This window comes from Cucurbita moschata, unplaced genomic scaffold (genome assembly GCF_002738365.1).
Source record: "Cucurbita moschata cultivar Rifu unplaced genomic scaffold, Cmos_1.0 Cmo_Scf00035, whole genome shotgun sequence".
NCBI lineage: Eukaryota > Viridiplantae > Streptophyta > Magnoliopsida > Cucurbitales > Cucurbitaceae > Cucurbita > Cucurbita moschata.
The window spans coordinates 1,683,585-1,708,144 of NW_019268551.1; the positions used below are offsets into that span (position 1 = coordinate 1,683,585).

Consider the following 24,560-nt stretch of genomic DNA (forward strand, 5'->3'; position numbering starts at 1 on the left):
AGCCTTTGACTCATTAATAAGTGGAAAAATTTCCTAATAAAAAAAAAAAATATATTTTAATGATTGGTTCGGCTATCCAACTGACGTAGGATCTCACATTTCATCTCCTCTCTAGACTTAGCATCCTCGCTATCCTTCCTTCCTCTCTCCAATTGATTTGGGATCTCATAATCTACCTCCTTCGAGGCCTAACGTCCTCTTTGACACGCCACCTAGTGTTCACTCTCCTTTGGGGCCTAGCGTCTTCGCTGGTACACGGCCTGATATCCACCCTCATTAAAAGCTCAGCGTCCTCACTAGCACACTGCCTCGTGACTGACTCTAATACCATTTGTCATAGTCCAAGCCTACCGCTAAGAAATATTGTCCTCTTTGGACTTTCGAGCTTTCCCTTTCGAACTTCCTCTTAAGACTTTTAAAATGGGTCTGCTAGGGAGAAGTTTTCGTACCCTTATAAAAAAATGTTTCGTTTCACTCTTCAACAGATGCGAGATCTCATATTTTAAACCGTGTTCTTACACTTTTCAAAATCACATTTTAATCCTCAATTATGTTCATTTGCTTAGCTTTATGATTCCTTATAGGGTTAATATCTAATATCACGAGCTTTATAAATTAACCCTTTATTTTCTCGAATCATTTTGGTTCGATACGAGTAATATATATATTTTCTTATTATTTGTTTTCCTAGTACAACAAGATACGAGAATTTGAATCTCTAACCTCAAGAATAAGACTATATGCTAATTTTTACTGAGTTACACTCATTTTGACAATTACCCATTATAACAGCAACAATTCACTATTAGCAGATATTATTTACTTTAGTCCGTTACGTTTTACTGTCAGTCTTACCGTTTAAAAAGTTTAACAGTATCCTTAATTAAATTAAGATAATAACAAATTAAATATAATTAATTCTAATTTACGTGGCGGCCATTTTGAGGAAAATAAAAAAAAGAAGGAAAACTCTCGGCGAAGGACGACGAGTGCCAGCTGTACTGGAGGCGACTGCTGCGCCACATCCGTCCAATGTTCTGTAACTGGGCCCACATGACACGTGGCCACGTCACACATTCTCTTCATATGTGTCATCGAGTCGGGACTTGTAACATACACCTCCACGTGTAAGTTTTCCCCTTCTGGGTCCCACACAACCTTTTTTAATTTTTAAAATTCTTTTTTTATAATACATATTACTAAATTAACCTCCCTCGTTTTTCTCAATTTAATTATTTTTTTAAGTCAATTAATTTTAAAAGAAAAATACAAAAATAAAAATTTACGTGTAATTACTTTCATAATTAAGGAAACATTTTACACAATTTACGAAGTTGCAAATCACTAAATATATTTTAATATTTAAAATAATTTTACCTCTTAAAATATTAAAAAAATATATTCATAATTATATGATAATTGATATCGCATGAAAATAAACCTGAAAATAATTGGTGTAATTTTAAAGTAGTTGTAAATTATATTTATGACGTAATATTCTAAATAAAAATATCACAAAAAAATTCATAAATATTGAAAATGCTAAATTATAAATATAGTATTTTATTAGATGTAAAATTTTTAAATTCTTTAAAAAAAAATTATTTATCAACAAATTAAATATCAAGCAATACAAGTCAGAACTCATAATTAATATCAGTAAGATTAAATATTATTGTTCTTCACAATAATATTAAAAGTAGGGTAAAGTTGGATCGTAACTATAATTTTTAGTTGATTGGATTGATTCGACCAGAAAAATGTGAGGTTGTGAACTAATCTGAATTTTTTGATTTTTTGAAAAAATTCAACATAACCCAACTCAACCCTACATGGATTTTGGTTGGATAGTCTATGTTGGTTGGATTATCGAGTTATACGAACACCACTCACAACTATATCTCTTTTGAACTTAGTGCAATTGTGCACACTTATTCTAGCCTTCCAGCAAGTCAATAGACTAAAATTTAAGTCGTTGGCATAGAATCTTCGGTCTCGTACTTAAAAAAATAATTTTAAAATGTTAAAATTTTTTTTTTGGAAAAATTAATGTTATAAGCTAATAAACCATTAAAAAATAAAATAATAATAATAATAATGAAGGCTATAAGATGAAAAAAGAGGGTTGCCTTGTTGAATACGGAATCGGAAGGCTATAAATACTCCAAAATTTCTCGTCGTCGAATCCTTTCTTTTTCCCGTGTGTTTACCATTTTACCATCGATTTCTCTCTCATTTCTGTTTGGCTCTAGATTTCATCGTCTCTAACATTGCGCTCCACCGAAGGTTTTTTTTCCTCTATCTCTCTCTCCCGTTTTCTTTCATTTTCCTCTATATTCTCAGATTTTCCCTGTTTTGATCCGATTTTCTCCGGTGTTCTTCCTTCTTTTTCTTCTCAGGTTTCTTATTTCATCTCGAATCTCTTCCGTTCAGCGCCGTTTTTGTGTTCTTTGGTTCATACAACAAAGGAACCACAAGAAGTGGAGGTTACGTCTCTAATTATTCTACTCAGGTACGTCCTCTCCTCTTCGGATTTCTTTTTTCCTTTTTTCGTCGCATTTTGATCTCCTCTTCTTATTATATTGTTATTAATCAAAGCCTGTCAGAGACTCTGTCGTAAGGAACCTTTTCGAGTTTTTTCTTTTTGCTCTGTGTGTATCTCTGTGTGTGGTCGACATTTTCGATTTCCGATGATATTTGATGTTTTCTTATTGCGTTTCTGTAGATTTCTGATCATTTTCTACAGTTTAGTGATTTTTTAACTCGGATTTTGGCCTTGTGTTCGTGTTTTTGGTTATTATAATTGTTTCTGGATTTTCCTGTAACTGATTCTAATCGCTATTTTTATTTCCCTATTTTAGCACATAGGATCCTTGTTGAAAAGTTAGCTTCCTAAACCGACTGATTTGACAGCTCCTTTTTTTCTCCCCCCATCCTTTAGCATTAAACGTCTTGTGATAATTTTACCCTAATTTCTATTTTGTCGGTTGCTGGGAACTGTGAGCACCGTCGTCGTTGAATAGTTCACGTGCTTTTGTTGATGTAACTAACTGGGAGAGAGAAGAAGCCCTCTTGTCTTGTCTTTTCCTTTAGGAATCTGGCGTGCAGTTGGTTAATAAATAATATCATTTCAGCCACATCTTTTTCTTTAAGGGCTTCCATAACTTTCTTTTCTTTAACATTAGTGTATACTTTTTCCTCTGGGTTCATGTTATTTTTTTAATTGAACAGTGCATTATAATAATTACCTCTCATCATGAACACTTTCAGTTTCAATTACTTTTTGTTTTTCCATTTAGATCCCAAGTTATTCTTTTCCTTTTTTAAGCATTAGAAGCCTAATCCTTACAGAACATAAGGACGGACAAATGGGGGCTGAATCCTTCCTTGCAGAATAAAGTACTGGAGGAATAAATGGTTACAAATCACCAAGAGCCAAATATAGAGAAAAAGAAACTTTTTGTAGCATCCCTTGAGATTTTTTTTTAATAAAATTTATAAAATTGATATTTACATTACAATCACACAGGTTATTGGTTGGTATCCGTAGCCTTTTCTTCTTCCTCCCACTCATCAAAAGGTAGATTTTTTTAGTATTGTCGATACATCTGGGAACACAGAGCTCTACTGAAATGGGTTCGGTAATTACTAGCCTGTGTAGGTCTCGTCTTTTAACCAGTCAGCCCTACCAGTTACAGGACTCGGCTTTTTGATACAACTGTCTTGAGACATGACTTTGTGGTCCGTAGGCCGGGCCTAGGTGTCCAGACATTTTTTTTTGTTTTGTTTTGTTTTGATTTGATTTTTTTAAAGAATTTAAGATGTAAATATGAGAAGAAAATCATTAAAAACTCTTTTCATTTTGATTGAAGTATGTGAGTGTATCATTCATCTTTGAAGCATGTCTATGGCTTCTCCAATCTTCAGTAATATGCTATGAACACTACCGTTTCTCTTAGTTCTTCAAGATGGGAATACGATCTATATATCTGATCTATTTGATGACCGAGAAAACTTGATGGGGAGGTAATTAAAATCCATCCATAGAACAAAAAAAAAAAAAAAAAAAAAAAAAAAAAAAAAGAACAGAAAAAAAGAAAAAAAGAAAAAAACAAAACAAAAAACAAGAAAAACAAAAGAAAATTATATGGATAATCATTGAAAACCTTTTTTGTTTTTGTTTTTGTTTTTTGTAATCATCCTCCTTCAGTCTCTCTCACTCACAAACAGTGTTCCCATGCTTTTCAATGTTTTTTACTACCATACATAGCTTGTAAACAAAGGGCATCAATATGTCACCTTTTGTACTCTATTACTCAACCTGCAATTTAAATAACTCGATTAATTTTTGTCAAGAGCAAAATATTAATCCATGGGCTTTGATTATGGAGATAAACTACTCCATATGGTTGTATTACGCATGATCCCCATAGATATGCCTGCAATATTTTCTTTGTCGTCCCAGAAGAGTTTTTTAATCTAGTACTAATATTGTAATGGAAAATCCTAGATTCGTTGCATAAAAGATATGCAGATAAGCCATGAAGCATTCTTATCCATAGTTAAATGTGGCTGGACATTATCCAAAATGAGGTGGGCTGTTGAATGCTTAAATATATTTACTGAAATTTTCACTTGCACTCTGAATATTTTGTCAAAAATTTAGAAGTCATTCATTATTTTTTAATCGTCCAGCCCTCCTTCCTTTGTGACATGAAGCTAGTAGACTATGCCATGTTTTAAAAGACAATTTATTTAAGTTCAGATTTCTTTGGATGTATCAATCATCCATTATCTTTTGCACAACATTATAACCATTTTCAGAGTTGAAGTAGCAATTCGTCTCTCGTAGCATCCCCTGAGAACTCGTTATTTAAATATCACTCAATTTGATGTCATTACTCTGTTGCCTTAGTTTCTTCTCTGGCACTGTCAGGAGAATAATTCATCAAATGGTTCCCTGTCAGATCTCTCTAAACCTCCCCCTTATCTTGTCAGTATAAAATATATTCAAATGCTGAGAACTAAATTATATCTGAAATGAGAATATGCATGTGAGAACTGTTGCAAAAAAAAAAAAAAAAAAAAAAAAAAAAGAAAAAATGTTAACATTTCAAGACCTGAACTTATTGCATGCCCGATAGATTTTATGCCCATCTTTGGGAGATGGGTCATTAGAGTTGACCATATTTGGTCCATTCGGAAAATTTTATTCCATGTGTTTGATTCTATCCGGTTTATGGTTAAAGTATGTATTCCTTTAAATTATTTGTTAATATGCGGCTGCGGTACATAATAAATATTCTGTACTGTTAGCTTCTACTCATGTTTTTGTTGTTGGTTTCCTATTTCCTACGGTTGATTAGCTGATATTATTATGGGGTAGACAATATTTTACCAATTGGGTCATTTGAGAATTCACTGGTTAACTTAGAGCTACTCACCACCTTTATGCACCTGCTCTTTCTATGCAGAACAGAGGGTAATCACTTGTATTCGAAACGTATTTTTTCCTTCCTCAAAGGTCTGATAACAAATAATGTTGGGCAACATTTTATAGATGCTGTGCTGTTTTGGCAATGAAAGGGTACCCACTGTTTCATAATTTGTCTTTCCCTGTCTGCATCTTGGCTTGTTTTTTTTTTCTTTTTTAATCCAAATAATAATTTTATTTTTTTAATGTATGATTCTCCAACAGTTTTCAGGAAAACTGCTCTTGATGGACTGCTCACCAAACAGTAGTGACAAGAAAACATTGAAGCGTTGGTTTTTCATTGATAAAAGGGTTGGGTAAATTATTTTTGACAAGGGGCACAAATTTCTATTTGATCGAGCTATACTCTCTCACCACACCACACCACACCACTGTATTACAAATTAATTTATTCTTGTATTAAGTTGCTACATGGACATGACATCAAATCATGCATCTCCTGTTCTCACTGAACCTGCACCAATGAATAAATCAAGGCTAGGAATCCATTCTGCTATTTTGCCTTACTCTCAACCAGGTGCTTCCTTTCCCCCAAGTAAATATATCCCAATTCCTAGGAAGAAGTCCGGAAAATTTGATGATGTGTGGTCCAATGGTTGGTTGGATGCCATGAAATCCTCTTCTCCTCCTCGGAAGAAAATAAAGGATTTTGATGCCGAGTTTGCTTCAGATGACGATACTGATGTTGCTTACAGCTCCTGGGTGGTAATGTTTGATCCTTATAAATCTTAACTACCTCCTATAATTTTTCCACTTCAATTTACTCATTTTTTCTTTCTTCTTCTGCAGCTGAAGCACCCTTCAGCACTCGGCTCTCTAGAGCAAATAACCAGTTACGCAAGAAATAAGAAAATAGCTGTTTTTTTGGACTATGATGGGACCCTTTCTCCTATAGTAGATGATCCAGATTGTGCTCTTATGTCTAATACTGTATGTCTATCGTTCTCGCAGCAACGTCTCAACCTTTCCTCTTTTTACATATTTTTTCAACAAAATATTTTTTTCTCAGATGCGTTTTGCTGTAAGAAATGTTGCCAAATATTTTCCAACGGCAATCATTAGTGGAAGAAAGCGAGAAAAGGTACGTCGAGAACCAGTCCGAAATGATATGTTTCTTGGGTTTTGACAAGAACTTACTGAAACTTTTTTTTTCCCCAGGTTTTTGACTTGGTAGGACTAACAGAACTCTATTATGCTGGTAGTCATGGGATGGACATTGTCGGGCCTGTGAGTCAAACAGTGCTGAATTCCCATCCCAACTGTACTAGATCTACTGACCACCAGGTGAGCGATGGAATAAAATAAGATCCTTGAATTCTAATTTTATATCTTGCTTCGTTTTTCCCCCCTTAAGCATGATAATCACACATTAATGATTTGTGCTTTCGTTAATTTCAACTCACAAAACAGGGTAAGGATGTTAATCTGTTCCAGCCCGCAAGGGAATTCTTGCCCATGATAGACGAGGTGCACTTTTTTCTTCTTATTTACATCTTCAAGTCTTAGAATAATGTTTTAAACTTATAATATGTAAGAATTTTTCTTGTAGGTTTTTGGAACCCTCGTCGAGAAGACTAAGGATATTAGAGGCGCAAAAGTTGAAAACCATAAGTTTTGTGCCGCTGTACATTACCGGAATGTACATGAGAAGGTAAGATTCAAGATTATTTCGAAGCTTGGCTTTTGCAATTTGGATTCTTAAACTGTTCTCCCTTTCCTCTTCTTCAGAATTGGCCTACAATAGCACAGTGTGTTCATGATGTACTAAAGGACCACCCACGTTTACGATTAACACATGGGCGGAAGGTATGTTGTTTGTTCTTCTGTAACGGTTCCATCATTTCGAGTTTTTTTCCCCACTGTGCTCTGACTACTGCTTCGATCCCGTTATAGGTTTTAGAGATCCGTCCGGTGTTCGATTGGAACAAGGGAAAAGCTGTTGAATTTCTGCTCGAATCTCTCGGTAATTGTTCATTCTTCACAGATGAATGCTCCGAGTTTGCTTGCTTGCATATTCTCATCCCATCCCGAATCTACAATCCTGCAGGATTAAACGAAAGTGAAGACGTGCTCCCTATCTATATTGGTGATGACAGAACTGATGAAGATGCTTTTAAGGTAAGGAATCCCTCTTGTTGCTGGATCTCCTCGAATCATATGGTGGTTGGTTCGAGTCATGTGTTAACGCTGTTGCTTGCAGGTGCTGCGGGAGAGAAACCAAGGCTACGGCATCTTGGTGTCTTCTGTGCCTAAAGAGACCAACGCATTCTACTCTCTTAGGGATCCCCCAGAGGTCAGTCTTGACTTTTCCTTTCCGGTCTGATACGTTTAAGTTAATATTATTAGTGAAGAAGTAGAAGAATGATACTATGAATTGTGATGGGTGGTGTGGCGGTGCGTGCAGGTAATGGAATTCCTGATGGGATTGGTGAGAAGCAGGAAGAAGGTGGAGAAAAATACTTGATTTCATTTGGTACATCAAAGAATTCAATCCAGTTTGCGTGTGTTGTGGAATTTAGAATAGGCAAGTTTCATGTTTCTTTTGTATAATAAGTTCTCTTTTTACCCCTTCCTTTGGGAGGTTATGATATGTTCAGTTAAGGAATTATTTCGAGCTACTTTATAACAATACCGTAACACAGTTCTGCGATATTTCGAGCTAAGAGAAGCATCTTCTTGGTCAAATTGGGTTATTAGAACACTTAACCCGAATGAACCTCTATGGCATAGTCTTCCCTACTCAACGACTAGGAAACTTGCCTCTAATATTTAATATAATAAATGGGTTAAATGTATAAAATATATCTTATCAGTCAATAAAACATGCTATTCCTGTCCATTTTCTTCTCGAGAGTCTTTACTCTCTTATTGCCTCTTTTTGTTTATTCATTCAAAGTGAGACAGTACATCGTTTTAATATTAAAACCTTTGAAAAGATTGAAGAAACGAGAATAGAATATCACTGATAAATGATAGAAGAAAACGAGAGTAGAATATTCATAATTATTGTGGTTGTTGCTTATTCATTTTTAGCTTATGATATTGATTTCTTTTCAATTACATTTGTCTCAAACGTGACTCGAAATTCAAGCATACATTTGTCCATGAAGTTTGAATCTCACATGATTGACTTGTTTGCGAGATTAGAATGACTTGTTTGTGAGGTTAGAATAATTGTTGCACAATTGCTGTCTTACTATTGCAAGAGTGCGGTCCCGAAATAATCTGAAATCTTCTTGATCTAACTTTCATTGCATTACTTTATATTCCAATCCAAATAAATACTTTTTTTTTTTTAATATGAGTGACAATTGAGATCCAATCATTTAAATGAGATTAAGTGTTGGCACAAGTCTTTAGAATTTTTGACCAATGGATTAGGGCTTAAGGTTTAGGGTTAAAGTTGTATGCCTCTTCATTTATAAATAAAATAAAGGAAATCCCTTCGTTCATTTCAACTTATTAGCTCCTTTCAACTTATTTATCTTAGAAATTGAGTGGTAAATAAATGATGACATATTATAAGTTTTTTTTTTTTTTTTGCTTTTAAGTTGCATGTTTAGAATCATTTATTTGCAATTCTATATACTTTTAAGTTTCATGTTTAAAACTTGTCATATCTGTATACTTTTAAGTTTCATGTTTAAAACTTGTCATATCCCCCTACCCAAGGTTATATATGTTAACCCGTGGTTATCTCTATCTTGTTTGCTTAGCTGACTTGTCGTTGGAAAGTGAGTGTCCCTTAGCTGACTTGTCGTTGGAAAGTGAGTGTCGCACAGTACTACACGGTCAAACGGATCCACCAATAACACCCACGGCAAGGCTACTACACCTTCGCCTGGGGGCCCCAAAACCCGAAGAGTGGGATCCCCTCCGATGATCGGACATCACTCCAATCTGAGTGGGATGGTGTAAGGAGTGATGCTTTCTTTGGTGTGAGTTTGTGTAAGTGTGTGCGCTCCCTCCCTCCCTCCGGCGGGTGGTGTGAGTTTGTGTAAGTGTGTGTGCTCCCTCCCTCCGGCAGGTGGTGCCGATCCCGAGTTAGGGGTTTCCGTCCGGCGGGCCCGACTTTCCGTGGCGGCGAACGCCCAATCCCTGTTTCCGCTGCCTTCAAAATATTGTAAATAGTTTAACAAGGTAAGGAACCTTATAAAGATCGTATTGATTCTTATCCGGATTAACTGAGGCTATTCAAACAAGCACAAGTAAATTAAACATAAGGAAAAGTTTGGTTTTTTGGGGGTGATAGTGGAAAAGTTGACAGATAAGTCACCCTTATTGCCACTCGACAGAACCGTACATGAGATTTTCACCTCATACGGCTCCTCGTTCAATTCTTTCGAAGTCATTGGATCATTTTCCTCATTCGAGAATCTCCTCCCCTCTTCTATTTCGTCCCGAGGATAGAAATTGGGATTATAGAATTTAAGTTAATGCATGGAAGTATGGGATCTAATTGTAAGTGATCTCAATATCAAATAACTCAACATGAAAAATCAACACAAAATTAAAGCTTTATTCCTCTTCATTTATAAATACAAAAAAGGAGAACCCTTTGCTCACTCCAAATTTATTCTCTAGAACGTAAAAGAAAACTAAATAATTAAATCTTTCCTTGTATAAATAGCTCACGCTCACGAAGGACAAATAAGAGGTTTTTGTATCCCAATAACAACCGGTTTCACATTCGAACATTCAGATACAATTGGACCTTCACGTCCAGTATAAGTGATATCAATGTTAGATAACTGCACATCTTCACATGGATAATCAGCACTACACAAAAGCTTCACAGCAACTGCATTACCAGCACTACCTCTAATATTCTTGAAACTCACCTTACTTATCTTGATTTTCGACGGAATCTGAAAAACATCAAATAAACACAATTTTAATGAAATTATTTTTAATTAAAATAAAATAAAGAAAATAAAAGATTAAGTACCTTCCTGTTACATCATTTGTTGTATGGACAGTATTCTTGATCCACAATAATTGGATTTTGGACGTCAACCAAAGTTATATCTTCATAGTGCATATCAGTAACCGATCCAGTAGCCGGAGAAACCGGCCATGTTTTGATCCTTAGGCCATTTGTTGTACCAATTAATTTACAATTTTTGACATAAAGCCCAGCAACCAGTTCTTCAACAAGATATTGTCCTAGACTTCCTACGCTTATGCCGTGTCCAGGTCCACACGTCACGTTCGTAACTGTTACCTGTCTGCTTCTATCTCCGAGTGAGATACAATCATCACCAGTACCAATAACTGAATTGATGATACTAATTCCATCACAACGACCCATGTGAATTCCATCACTATTAATACTATTCCCCGGTGCATTTATAGTCACGTGGTCGAAAGTAAGATTCTTACAACCTAGGATATTGACATGAAAATTCTTGCGTTATGTCCCTCCCAATTGAATCTTTTATAAAGCTGAACTTCAAACTCTGTAAAAAAAAACGATCATGCATGAGTATAAACAATAAATTAAAATTTGCAAATAGTTAATTTAAGCGTATTTACCATTGGAATTCTTGCACACTTGGGGTTTTTATGAAAATCGTTACTTGCCCAAGCTTTTTGTCCTTGTCCATCAAAAACTCCGCCACCTGTTAATGAAATTTTGTCGACATATCTGAACTGAATCCAACCATCACCTGTTATATCTACAGGTGCCATTATTGTTCCTTGCACGACAATATCAATTGAACTCTTGCAAGGACCAAGCATTGTGATTACACCTAACGTGTAAGTCTCTTTTGGAATAATTAATTTACTTTGAATCGGTGAAGCACAAGCGTCCTTCCATGCCTTTTCTAGAATCTGTTCAAAAATCTCGAACATAATTAGAAAAGATTTATCATCGTAAAAATATTTAAACATCGATATATTTGATATTAGTTTTTATCTGAGTTATATCAGCATTAGGCTTAGCACCGTATGTTGTTACGTCAAAAACTCCATCACTTGATTGAACTATTCCCATAGAAACGTATAATTAGCATCGTATGTTTTGGAGATTGTTTGTGTGAAATGCTTGAATGTTCCATTTACAATTTGAAGTATTTATATGAAAAGGAGAGAACTTTGCTATTATTAGCTTTCTAACTAATGGTGGATTAAGCATTCTATTCCATAAATTTCTCTCTATTTTGAAAAATTGTTAGGTATCATATTGTTTTCGTTTATTATAGATGAGGAATTTAATTATATTTCAATCCAGTTGAAATGAGTGCTAGCGAGGATGTTGGGCCGAGAAGGGGTGGATTGTGAGATCCCACATCGATGGAAACGAGTGTCAATGAGGACACTAGGCCTCGAAGGGAATGGACACTAACCCCAAAGGGAGTGGATTTCTAGATGGGTCATTGCACCAACTTAAATATTTTTTAAATAATATATTATATGTATAAATAAAGAGTCTTATTAAACCTTTGACCAATGAATTTTTCATAAATTCCAACCAGGAAAATTTGGGCCTTAAGAGGTACCCTAAAGCCGCCAATATAAGTAACAGCTTTTAAAGCCGCCAATATAAGTAACAGCTTTTAAAACATGGGTTAAGGTCGGACTTACATAAATTTATAACCCTAAGTATTAATTCCATTTTTTAAACATCCACTTCATTTGACTCAATAATCTAACCTATTCAGACGGTTCAATTCAAATTAAGATTGAATTAATTTTTTTTTATTTAGATCAGGTTCAGTTTACGAGTTGACATTTTTCTAGTCGAGTCATCTAGACGAACTCGTAGAATTACAACCCAACTCAACCTTATCGTAAAGTTTAACCTATGTACCCTCTTCATCTATCAGTAAAATTTAAATTACAGAAATTAATTAGATTAATCTAATCCACGGATAACATTTCCATTTAAAATTTATGAAAATTTATGATATAACATATAGTTTATTGTTTAGTTTTATAAATGCTTCATATTTAACTTAATGTAATTAACATTTTGTACTTACTCAAAGCATAAAACAAAAGGATTTGTCCATTTTATTATGTCATGTCTCCTAATAACTTACCTAAACCCTAAACTCAATTAGGTTCATGAACCACTTCCTTAAAAATTACTATTCTTTTTAAATTTTATCCTATCATCCTTCATGTTCTCGTTTTTTAATATAATTACAAGAATACCCATAAATTTCATTTTTACTACACAATATTACTCTTTTGACCTCACTGTATGCAAAGGTCCAAATCCATCGTTAGCGGATATTGTCATCTTAGAAATTTTCGTCAAAGTTTTTAAAATGCGTCTGCTAGGGAGAGGTTTTCACACCCTTTATAAAAAATGCTTTGTTCCCCTCTCCACCCCATTCGGGGCCTAGCGTACTCGCTAGCACACCACTCTGTGTGTGGCTCTGAAGTCATTTGTAACAACCCCAAACTAGGAGAGATCGTCCTTTTTGGACTTTCCGTTTATGGGTTTCGTTCAAGGTTTTTAAAACGTGTCTTGATACGGAGAGGTTTCCACACCCTTTGTAAAGAATGTTTGGTTCCCCTCAAGTTTTATTCACCACTTCCTTAAAAATTACTATTCTTTTTTAATTTTGTCCTATCATCCTTCATGTAATGGATCGGATTAAAAAAAAAACGAAGTCGTCGGTAGAATCAAAAACTCCGGTGAACGCCGGAGTTTTCGTTCGCACACGACCCGCAAAGGGCGGCCGAAGTCTTGGTCGCCAAGGTAACTCGATCCCGACCTTCAGCCATCCCAAGAATCCTGCAAAGAAGGAAAAAATAAGTGAAAACGAAGAAGACAGAGAAAATTCGACGAAACTCCGGCAAGGCCAAACCCTATAAAATCGACGTCAAAACCTCCATTTTACGCAACAAAAGTAATCCTAGAGCCCTTTACACACATCAGGGGTAGATTTAGACGAGTCCTACACGTTGTACACCTTGGCAAGAGAGACGGAACGTCGGATTTTCGAACCCTCTCAAATCCGGGAGTGTGAGGCCTTTACGAACCAAACCAATACCAGAAACGAAATTAGGGGGAGAAAGGGACTCGAAAACAAAGAAAAAAAAAGGGAAAAGGACGTCGAAACGACGTTAACGAGGAGAGAGAGAGGTCGCGGAAAAAACGTAAACAACAAGGTGAAGAAGACAAAGTCCGACCCGAGGGCCGAATCGTGTCCAACCACCCGACAAAATCCCACGGCCCAGTCGCCTCAGCCCAAACCCGTAAAAGCCCAACCCCACTGTACACGTGTCTCGCCGGACTTAAAGCGGATCTCTGAGAGCTCCTTTTCTGCAGCTGCTCGAGATGTTGCATTCCCGCACTCGCTGTACATTGACCCGACGGTCCCAGGCTGATTTGCACGGTACGCTTGGTGGAGAGAGACGTAGCATCTCTGGGGGCACAGACCGAGACCGTAAATACGCTTCGTCGATCTCTTTTGTGGCGGCAGTGATGGAGATGCCAGCACACGACGGCGGCGTGGAGGAGTGAGTGTGCCTGCACGGGATGGACCCCACACGATGTGTGTGTTTTCACCCTTGTATTTTCTTCTACTCGAACATGAGACCTGTGTGTTATTTTGTCAACGCTCTAACCACTTGGGCTATTCAACTTGACTGTTAATAAGATTGGCTCTTTTGTAATGATATACCACCGATCGCTTCAACCGGGCTCTGATACCACTTGTTGACTCTGACAATTGACTCTGGCAATTCGGGGGAAACGTCGACGAAAAACTGGCCGAAGAAGGTTTCTTCGAAAGAAAAAATAGCGGAAGTAAAAGGAGAGAGGGAGAGATTTGCTGAAGACTCGATGTTTTATTTCTCTTCCAACGACTTTCCTCTCTCTTCCCGTCAAACGATTTCCTCTCACACCAGAAAAGGATTTCCCTCCGATTGTCGAAAAACAACAACATATACAGTAGACAACTGGGCTCAACTGCATGTTAAAGGAATTGTGAGGTTGCATGGAGTTCCAGTGTCCATTGTGTCGGATCGAGACCCGCATTTTACGTCGGCCTTTTGGCGCGGACTCCAAAAAGCATTGGGTACGTGCCTCGATTTTAGTACCGCCTTTCACCCACAAACTGATGGCCAAACGGAACGATTAAACCAAATCCTAGAAGACATGCTTTGGGCATGTGTTATGGATTTCACGGGGAGTTGGAACACTAAACTACACTTAATGGAGTTCTCTTACAACAACAGTTTCCAAGCAACCATCGGGATGACACCCTTTGAAGCGTTGTATGGAAAACGGTGTAGATCCCCATTGTGCTGGGACGAAGTAGGAGAACGAGAACTAGTAGGACCCGAGCTGGTCCGCATCACCAACGAGGCGGTACAGAAAATTAGAGTAAGGATGCGCACTGCACGGAAGGCAAAAGAGCTACGCTGACGTTAAGCGTAGGAATTATAAGAATATTTGTAGTTGTTGCTTATTCATTTTTAACTTATGACATTGATTTCATTCCAATTATAAGAATATTTGTCCACCAAGTTTGAATCTCACATGATTGACTTGTTCGTGGAGTTAGAATAACTATTGCACAATTGCTGTCTTACTACTACAAAAGTGCTGTAACAACCTGAAATTGTCTACCTAATTTAAGGTCGCTACTGTATACGTACATAAACATTGAATGCGGAAGACTTCATTTAAATTCCATAAAACATAACCTTTATCTTAAAACACAACCATGGACTTAAGTGTGTCGAAAACATCTTCGACACTACAAAAATTAAATAAAACAAATAAGTTAAAAACATCCTATTCTAGCCTAAGTCTAAGAAAATAAATACCACTATCCTATGCATGTGCCATGGTCTCGAGTTGCGATGTCGTCGTTAGCCGTACAGGAACGCCTTGCCTTAACCTGAAAAATGTATTAGCACATGGCTTGAGTATTAAGAGAAATACTCCGTAAGTGACCCACTATTGGGGTTAAATGCAACAATCACATGCAAACGAGATGATGGGACCTATCTTTCAATCTGTCTTCCTACGGTGTTCTAACCAGTAATTTGGACATGCACCATATACTCTACACACAACCCATACATGCGAGTATGGGCTCACTAGTCAGTTCGCACACCGCTGAGCCACTTTCCTTGTCCGGCGAGCATACTCTGGGAGCTCCTTAGGCCAGACACCCGTTAGAACTAGTCACCGTCACGACAGCGCTATGCAAACATAACCATCGTTGTCCTGCCATTGGATGTACGCGTCTGTACCCTCTTGATGGAATAGGGGTATCCCCCAAATGCATGAGCACACATAATGCATGAGGTCCCCAATATTTCTACTTTTATCATTAAAGAATATAACACCGCTATCATCTTTCATGCTTAATATGTCGTTTCTCATTTTAAGTCTACGTATCATACATAATCCTAACGGGGTTACATTTCATTTCATTTGTCGTGATATCATTTCATTCATAACATGCTGTATACATACAATTTAGAAAACATAACATAATGCTCCATGCTTTTAACATGTTATTTCATAACGTGCAATTCATATAACAATTACCTCAAAGATCACACAAAACAATATAAACATGACACATCACATCACAATATATCGTATCATAAATATTGAGTATCGTAAACACTTCGTGGTCATATCGTTCCCTAACTTACCATAGCCTTAACGTTCTTATACCTATCACAGTCATATCATTACGTGAACGTACCTTAGTCATATCATCACTTCGTTCTATCAATCTATCACAAACCTATCCCTTTCTACCCATATCCTAACCATATTCTTTCATCAATCTCTCCTATCCATAGCACTCCGTTATGTAACCTAACCTTAACGTTTCATGAATGTATCTTACTCCTATCGTTAGATTTCGTTTTGTGCATCCTTCTCGTATTCTATCTCAAACATATCCTTGGAACACATCGTACCACAATTATTATCATACAATTCACATATTATAACGTAACATAAACATAATATAAGCATACCGATTCACAGATAATTCACACATATCAGTATATATGACACATGTAGAACCACAGGCACGTGTTAACATCAAATATAACCATGCCGATAGTAAGGCCACTTACCTGGTTAGTTTAAATCGTTGTCACAAGTATATCCTTAATGAAAGTTCGATTCCACCCTTTGAAATTTAAGTCAACCTATGTGAGCCCATGACATTAATTTCAAGTTTGAACTCTATAAAATTATCTCTAGTCTATCGATTGTTAAAAGTCTTGAAATGTTGTATATATAATGCTATTTTCACTAAATATCTCATTTTCTATTATTACTGTTGTAGTGAATAAAATTTTAATGGACAAAATTTACTGGAGGTTGTCCTCTGATATTTCTGATTTTATTTTTAATTCTGTTCACTAATTTTTTCCTTAATCTTCCCTCCTCTCTTTTGATTGTGTAAATAGATTTTGATTATTTAAACTGACATTACCCTGCTCAATATTTATTTTCTAAACAGATATTATTGGCCAATTTTAATAGAGTGTTTGCCTAATCTTACGTATATAACTGCCAACAAAAATCTGATTAATTGGATACATGAAAATGAGATTTGATTATTACATGATCGGGTAAAATATTGGATAAAAGAAAGAAGATTTGATCATAAATTAATTTCTTATAACCATACCTATAAACGAAGAGGAAATCTGATCTTACCGTAACAACATACTAAAATCTCTAAATTTGTAATCTGCTTTTGTTTAAAGCCATTTTACTTTTTTTTTCTCAAATCTGACCTTTTTCAGTTTATTTTTTATTAATAACTGTGATATTGTGTCATGGGTTGCCGTAGGTTGAGGAGGGAGGATGAGATTGGAATGAGAGGTTGGTGGAGAGAGAGGTGGGTAAGTTTTGTTTTTTTTTATTATTTTTAAGTAATCTTTTTATTATTTATTTATGAATTATTATTACTACTATTATTTTAACGTATATATTTTTTTAATTGTTTATTATTATTATTATTTTGGGCTATTACACACTTGGACGCTCCCTAGGCCGGACACCCCTTAGAACTAGAAAACGTAACGGCAGCGCTATGCAAAACATAATGATCGTTGTCCTGCCATTGGATGTACACGTCCGTACCCTCGTGATGGAATAGGGTAATTCCCCTACATGCATGAGCACACATAATGCATGAGCACACATAATGCATGAGGTCCCCAACATTTCTACGATTATCATTAATGAATATAACCCCGCTATCATCTTTCATGCTTAACATGTCATTTCTCATTTTTCAGTCTACGTATCATACATAATCCTAACGGGTTACATTTCATTTCATTTATCCTAATATCATGTCATTCATAACATGTTATATACATATAATTTAAAAAACATAGCTATAATAGCCCAAAAATAAATAAAGAAATAAAGAAATAAAAATAATTATAAAAAAATAGTTAAAATAATAATAATAATAAAAAAATAAATAAATAAACAACATTTTCTCACTTTTCTCACTAACCTCTCATCCTTTCCCACAATTATCTTCTTAGCTCATCTTTACGCCAGAAAGTAACAGTTACTGCCAGAAGAAACAGAAAAACAATAATCGTTATATTTACTTAAGAAAAAAAAAACAAATGAGAATGGCCTTTACCAGTTGAGATTAGCGGGAGATTTACGTGAAGATTGATCTGATATATATTAAATCTTCATTTTCTTTTATTTTTTTTTAGAAAACACAACAAATTATAGTTAGATCTTCATTGAATTATTACTATGGTATAACTTTGAGTTAGAAACTAAATGTTAATCATTTATACTATTATAGTAAATCATGTCACATTAGTAATATTATATTAAATTTTTATTAGTAGCCAAATGAATAGATTAAAGATAGAATGACCAAGAAAACTTCTGGATAGGAAAAACTGAGATAAGGAAATAGGAAACACTGAGATAAGGAAAGATTTGGAAACAGAGATCCACTTGAAATTTGGAATACATGAGAACAGAATTAATAAGGCAGATGATAAAAAAAAAAGATTAGGGAATGAAAAACCACAAACTAGATAAAGAGGGAAAGGTAAATACAGAGGGTAAATACAGAGAGTAGTAAAGTTCATAATAACTTGAAAGAGCGGTATCTACTTTCTTATACAATAGTAACCATGAAAAATAAGATTTTTAATAAAAATATAATTATACATATATAACATTTCAAGACTTTCAACAATGAACCAATGTAAATTAGAGAAATAATGTTGTAGAGTTCAAACTTGAAACTAATGTCATGGGCTCATATAGGTTGACTTGGATTTCAAAGGATGGAATTGAACTTTCATTAAACATATATTCGTGACAACGACTTAAGCTAGCCAGGTAAGTGACCTTACTATTAGCATGGTTATATTTGATGTTGCACGTGCCCCGTGCTTCTGCACGTGTCATATATATTGATGTGTGTGAATTGTCTGTAGATCGATATGCTTCTTATATGTTATAATATGTGAGTTGTATGATAATAATTACGGTACTGTGTGTTCAAGGATATGTTTGAGATAAGATACGATAATGATGCACAAAACGAAATATAACGATAGGAGTAAAATACGTTCATGAAACGTTAAGGTTAGGTTACATACCAGAGTGATATGGATAAGAGAGATTGATGGAAGAATACAGTTGGGTTACGGGAAGAAAGGAATAGGTTTGTGATAAATTGATAGAACGATAGCGTTAGATTATGTTCTTGTGATAATATGACTAAGGTACGTTCACGTAATGATATGTTTGTGATAGGTATAAGAACGTTAATGCTATGATAAGTTAGAAAACGATATGACTACGAAGTGTTTACGTCACAAGAACGCTATCGTTCTATCAATCTATCACAAACCTATCCCTTTCTACCCATAACTTAACCGTATTCTTTCATCAACCTCTCCTATCCATAGCACTCCGGTATGTAACCTAACTCTAACGTTTCATGAACGTATCTTACTCCTATCGTTACATTTCGTTTTGTGCATCCTTCTCGTACCCTATCTAAAACATATCCTTGAGCACATCATACCATAATTATTATCATACAATCCACATATTATAACATAACATAACATATTGGAAGCATATCGATCCACAGACAATTCACACATATCAATATATATGACACGTACAGAACCACAGGACACGTGTCAACATCAAATATAACCATGCCGATAGTAAAGTCACTTACCTAGCTAGCTTAAGTCGTTGTCGCGAATATATCTTTAATGAAAGTTCGATTCCGTCCTTTGAAATCCGAGTCAACCTATGTGAGCTCATGACATCAGTTTCAAATTTGAAATCTACAAAATTATTTATCTAATTTACATTGGTCCATTGTTAAAAGTCTTTAAATGTTATATATCTATAATTATATTTTTATTAAAAAAATCTTATTTTTCATTGTTACTGTTGTATAAAAAAGTAGATACAACTATTTCAAGTTATTCTTGGCTTTACTACTCTCTTTATTTACCCTGTATATTTACCTTTCTCTGTATATTTAGTTTGTGGTTTTTAATTCCTTAATCTTCTTTTTTTATTTGCTGCATTTTAATTTTGTTCTCATGTATTCCAAAATCTTATTTTTTTATCCTGCATTTTAATTCTGTTCTCATGTATTCCAAATTTGGAGTGTATCTCTATTTCCAAATCTTTCCTTATCTAATGTTTCCTGTTCACAAATTTTCTTGGTCATTCTATTTTTAATCTATTCATTTGGCTACTAATATAAATTTAATCTAATATTACTAATCTGATATGATTTACTAGAATTTGTATAAATGATTGACCTTTAGTTTCTAACTCAAAGCTAAACATTTGTAATAATTCAATGGAGATCTAACAATTGGCTGTGATTTCTAAAAAAAAATTGGATAAAAGAAAATGAAGATTTAATATATAGATCATATCTATCTTCAAATCTAATAATTCAATAAGATCTAACTATAATTGGCCGTGATTTCTAAAAAAATAGGATAAAAGAAAATGAATATTTAATATATACCTTATTAATCAGATTTATCTTCATTGACAATTATTTTTCTTATTGTTCGGATCTATCTTCACCTAAATCGTAAATCTGACAATTAGTTTTCTTATTGATCAGATCTATCTTCACGTAAATATGACAATTATTTTTCTTTCGTAAATCTGACAATTATTGTTATTCCGTTTCTTTTTTGTTGCAGTAACTGTTACTTTCGAGTTGAGGAGAGATAATTGTGGGAAGGGATTGAGCAATATAATAGAGATGTAAAAATTGTAAATACCGGTATTGTACTTCAAGTAGGCGACGACATTGCTCGTATTTATGGTCTTGATGAAGTAGTGGCAGGTGAATTAGTCAAATTTGAAGAGGGTACTGTAGGGATAGCTCTAAATTTTGAATCAAATAATGTTGGTGTTGTATTAATAAACAATGGTTTGTTGATTCAGGAGGGAAGTTCAATAAAAGCAACGAGAGAGAAGTGGGAGAAAAGTTGTTTTTTTTGTTTATTTATTTATTATTATTATTATTATTTTAACAATTTTTTTTATAATTATTTTTATTTTTTAATTTATTATTTATTATTTTATTTTATTTTTTTGGGCTATTACAATAAAATTGGATATTCTAATATGAACTAAGATATTAATTATACAATATAAACTTTAAGAAATGCGTGGAAAAAAAGTATCACACCATATTAAAGAATGGATGATAATTTAGAGCTTTTATATTTCATTAATGTACTAATCATGGTCATAAAATATGAAAATTACAACTCTTTGAATGACTCATCAAATAACCAACAAAATAATTCCTCCATTTTCTCATTCGATGGAAAGTAAAAACGAATTCCATTGTAGAGCTGTATGTACTGCACAAAAGATGGTTGTTAAAGCTATCTTCTTTATTCTCTTTGACTCATCGTGATCAATCGAGATAGAGATTTTGAGGTTTCATATATGTCATGAAAGGTGATTTTCATTTTGAGGTTTCACATACATCATTCTTGAAAATGCAGTAAAAAGAACATGTGTGCTTCCTTTAATGCTTTCTTTAATTAAAAGCTAAGTTAATTTAAAAACATGATCGATCTTATTTCTAAAGTGATTCAAATCTCAAATAAATCTCAAACAAATGTTGATATTGGTTCAACAAGGTGATCTAAATCTTATTTTATTTTTTTCAATCAGAGGAGGAACAGAGGAGGAACCTTATAAAGATGGTATTGATTCAAGCACGAATAAATTATTTATTCAAGCACGGGTAAATTAAACGGTATTCCCATAGCAATTAGGATTATGGATTTTAAGTTTATGAAGGGTAGTATGAGATCTTTAGTAGGCAGAAAATCACCCGTTTGATCTCGTATGCTATAAATCTAATTGTAAGTGATCTCAATATCGGCTAACTCAACAACTTCACATGAAAAATCAACACAAAACCAAAACCTTATTCCTCTTCATTTATAAATACAATAAAGGAGAACCCTTTGTTCACTCCAAATTTATTCTCTAGGACGTAAAAGAAAACTGCATAATTAAATCTCTTCTTCAAATGATCATCTTTTGTAGAAATAGCATACGCTCACGAAGAAAGCTAAGGACAAATAATAGGGTTTTGTATCCCAGTAACAACCGGTTTCACATTCGAACATTCAAATACAACTGGACCTTCACGTCCAGTGTAAGTGATATCAATGTCAGATAACTCCACACCTTCACATGGATAATTAACACTACACAAAAGCTTGACAGCAACTGTATTGCCTGCACTACCTCTGATATTCTTGAAACTCACTTTACTTATCTTGATTTTTGATAGAATCTGAAAACATGAAATAAACACCGTTTTAATGAAAATTTTTCTAATTAAAATAAAACAAAGAAAATAAAAGATTTCGTAATTCCAATACCTTCTTGTTACATTTGTTGTATGGACAGTATTCTTGATCCAAAATAATTGGATTTTGGACGTTAACCAAAATTATATCTTCATAATGCATATCAGTAACCGTCCCAGTAGGAGAAGTCGGCCATGTTTTGATTCTTAGGCCATTTGGTGTACCAATTAATGTACAATTTTTGACATAAAGCCCGGCAACGGGTTCTTCAACAAGATATCTTCCCAGACTTCCTACACTTATGTGATGTCCAGGTCCACACGTCACGTTCGTAACTGTTACCTCTCTGCTTCCATCTCCGAGTGAGATACAGTCATCACCAGTACCAATAACTGAATTGATGATATTAACTCCAACACAACGACCCATGTGAATTCCATCACTATTAATACTAGTTCCCGGTGCAATTATAGTCACACGGTTGAAAGTAAGGTTCTTACAACCTAGGATATTGACATGAAAATTCTTGCTATCTTTTGACGTCATGTCACTCACAATTGAATCTTTTACAAAGATGAACTTCAAACAAAAAAAACGATCATGCATAAGTATAAACTATAAATTAAAACTTGTAAATTGTTAATTTAAGCGTTGGAATTCTTGCACAATTAGGGTTTTTATGACAATCGTTACTTTCCCATGCTTTTTGTCCTTGTCCATAAAAAACTCCGCCACCTGACCTGTTAATGAAATTTTGTCGACATATCTGAATTCAATCCAACCATCACCTGTTATATCTACGGGCGCCATTATTGTTCTTTGCATGACAATATCAATTGGACTCTTGCATGGGCCAAGCAATGTGATTACACCTAAAGTGTAAGTCTGTTTTTGAATAATTAATTTACTTTGGATCAGTGAAGCACAAGCGTCCTTCCATGCATTTGTTAGAATCTGTTTAAAATCTCGAACATAATTAGCGTTTTCTCATCTCAAAATTGATATATTTGATATTAGTTTTTACTTGAGTTATATCAGCATTAAGCGTTGCACCGTACATTGTCACGTTAAAAACTCCGTCACTTGATTGAAATTTTCCTATAGAAACGTATAACATTAACACAAACGATAGAGTCATCCACTTCATGTTCATACCCATCTTCTTATTCTTCAACTTTCTAGTTGTTTTTGATTTTCTGTTTTTTTGTTTTTTTGTTTTTTTGTTTTGGAGATTGTTTATGGGAAATGCTTGAATGTTCCATTTACAATGAAGTATTTATATGAAAAGGAGAGAACTTTGCTATTACTAGCTTTCTTCTTGCTCCACTTATACTTAATTAATTTCATCCTGCTTCACTTATACTTAATTGCTGTTCTTTCTCTATAAATTTATCTCTTTTGTGAAAGGGTCTTTCTGAGAAATTTGTTAAGGGTTTAAATAATATTAATGTGGTTTATGGTTCATTAAGTCAAGATTTGTTCTCGGTGTTGAAGCACCATCATTATTTGTTCTTCAAAAGAGTATCGCTAAAACTTTCATAAAAACATCTTTTTGGTTGTTGTGTTTCAACATCTTTTTGGTTGTTGTCTCTTACTATATTGAGTAGAAATTGAAATAAGAATGAAAAAAAGAAAGAAAAAAAACCTGGGGTCATATGTACAAGACCTTATAATCCAAACCAGTAGGAGAGAACTGTGTTGGAGGCTTTTGAAGCATTGGGTGAAAAAACTAAGTCTATTTTTCGATGGTTTTATAAGGAATGTTTAGATTTGATTAAATTGGTCTATATGTTGAGTAGAAATACACATGGAAATGGTTTCGCTCTCGAGCCAGATTTGGGTCATTTTCTAAAAGGGTACCACAATAGTACAAAATGTGGATTTTGTGTAGTGCTTTGTTATATTCTTTACTTTTACCATTTGATTGGTTGATCATGGTTAAGAGACGCTCGATATTACTTTATTCAATCCTTTTTCTAGGGTTGTGATTTGTCTTCCTTCATCAAAGTTATAGATGTTGTAGGTACCTATAGTTTATATTTTAAACTATTATGGTTTAGGGTTTAGGTTTTTGTATTTGATTGCGGTAAGATTTAATAAAATCTCTCAACCTCGTACTAAAAATTATTCAATGAGACTACCACAATGGGAACGTTTCTTAATTTGTTCTCGGCCCCGAGGATTCCTCACTTCTTTCTCTCATTCAAAATCATGCATGAGACTTTTAAAAATC

General features: G+C 34.5%; 1 protein-coding gene and 2 pseudogenes across 3 annotated transcripts; 1 reads left to right on the plus strand and 2 right to left on the minus strand.

Annotated features, from left to right (window-relative positions):
* Nucleotides 1-2,186: 2,186 nt before the first annotated feature.
* LOC111430961 (probable trehalose-phosphate phosphatase F) lies at nt 2,187-8,146 on the plus strand. 3 transcript variants are annotated; one of them, XM_023067426.1, is made up of 14 exons: nt 2,187-2,286; nt 2,400-2,512; nt 5,475-5,587; nt 5,699-6,199; nt 6,284-6,424; nt 6,504-6,575; nt 6,653-6,778; nt 6,905-6,961; nt 7,044-7,145; nt 7,223-7,300; nt 7,388-7,457; nt 7,542-7,612; nt 7,695-7,787; nt 7,899-8,146. In XM_023067426.1, the coding sequence occupies exons 4-14, from the start codon at nt 5,906-5,908 to the stop codon at nt 7,956-7,958; spliced, it is 1,164 nt and encodes a 387-aa protein (XP_022923194.1). In that variant the 5' UTR covers nt 2,187-2,286; nt 2,400-2,512; nt 5,475-5,587; nt 5,699-5,905; the 3' UTR covers nt 7,959-8,146. The 3 variants fall into 3 exon arrangements, with proteins under 3 accessions (XP_022923194.1, XP_022923195.1, XP_022923196.1); XM_023067427.1 differs by having other exon boundaries at nt 5,480-5,587; XM_023067428.1 differs by lacking the exons at nt 2,187-2,286; nt 2,400-2,512 and adding an exon at nt 5,317-5,327 and having other exon boundaries at nt 5,480-5,587.
* A 1,847-nt stretch (nt 8,147-9,993) lies between these two features.
* LOC111431001 lies at nt 9,994-13,818 on the minus strand (annotated as a pseudogene).
* Nucleotides 13,819-22,083: 8,265 nt separating this feature from the next.
* Nucleotides 22,084-24,044, minus strand: LOC111431002 (annotated as a pseudogene).
* Between the last annotated feature and the right edge of the window lie 516 nt (nt 24,045-24,560).

Coding starts and splice junctions, on each gene's coding strand:
- LOC111430961 (XM_023067426.1), top strand. CDS start 5,906: ATGGACATGACATCAAATCATGCATCTCCTGTTCTCACTGAACCTGCA. Junction 6,576..6,652: donor GTGGAAGAAAGCGAGAAAAG/GTACGTCGAGAA, acceptor TTTTTTCCCCAG/GTTTTTGACTTGGTAGGACT. Junction 7,458..7,541: donor ATTTCTGCTCGAATCTCTCG/GTAATTGTTCAT, acceptor ACAATCCTGCAG/GATTAAACGAAAGTGAAGAC.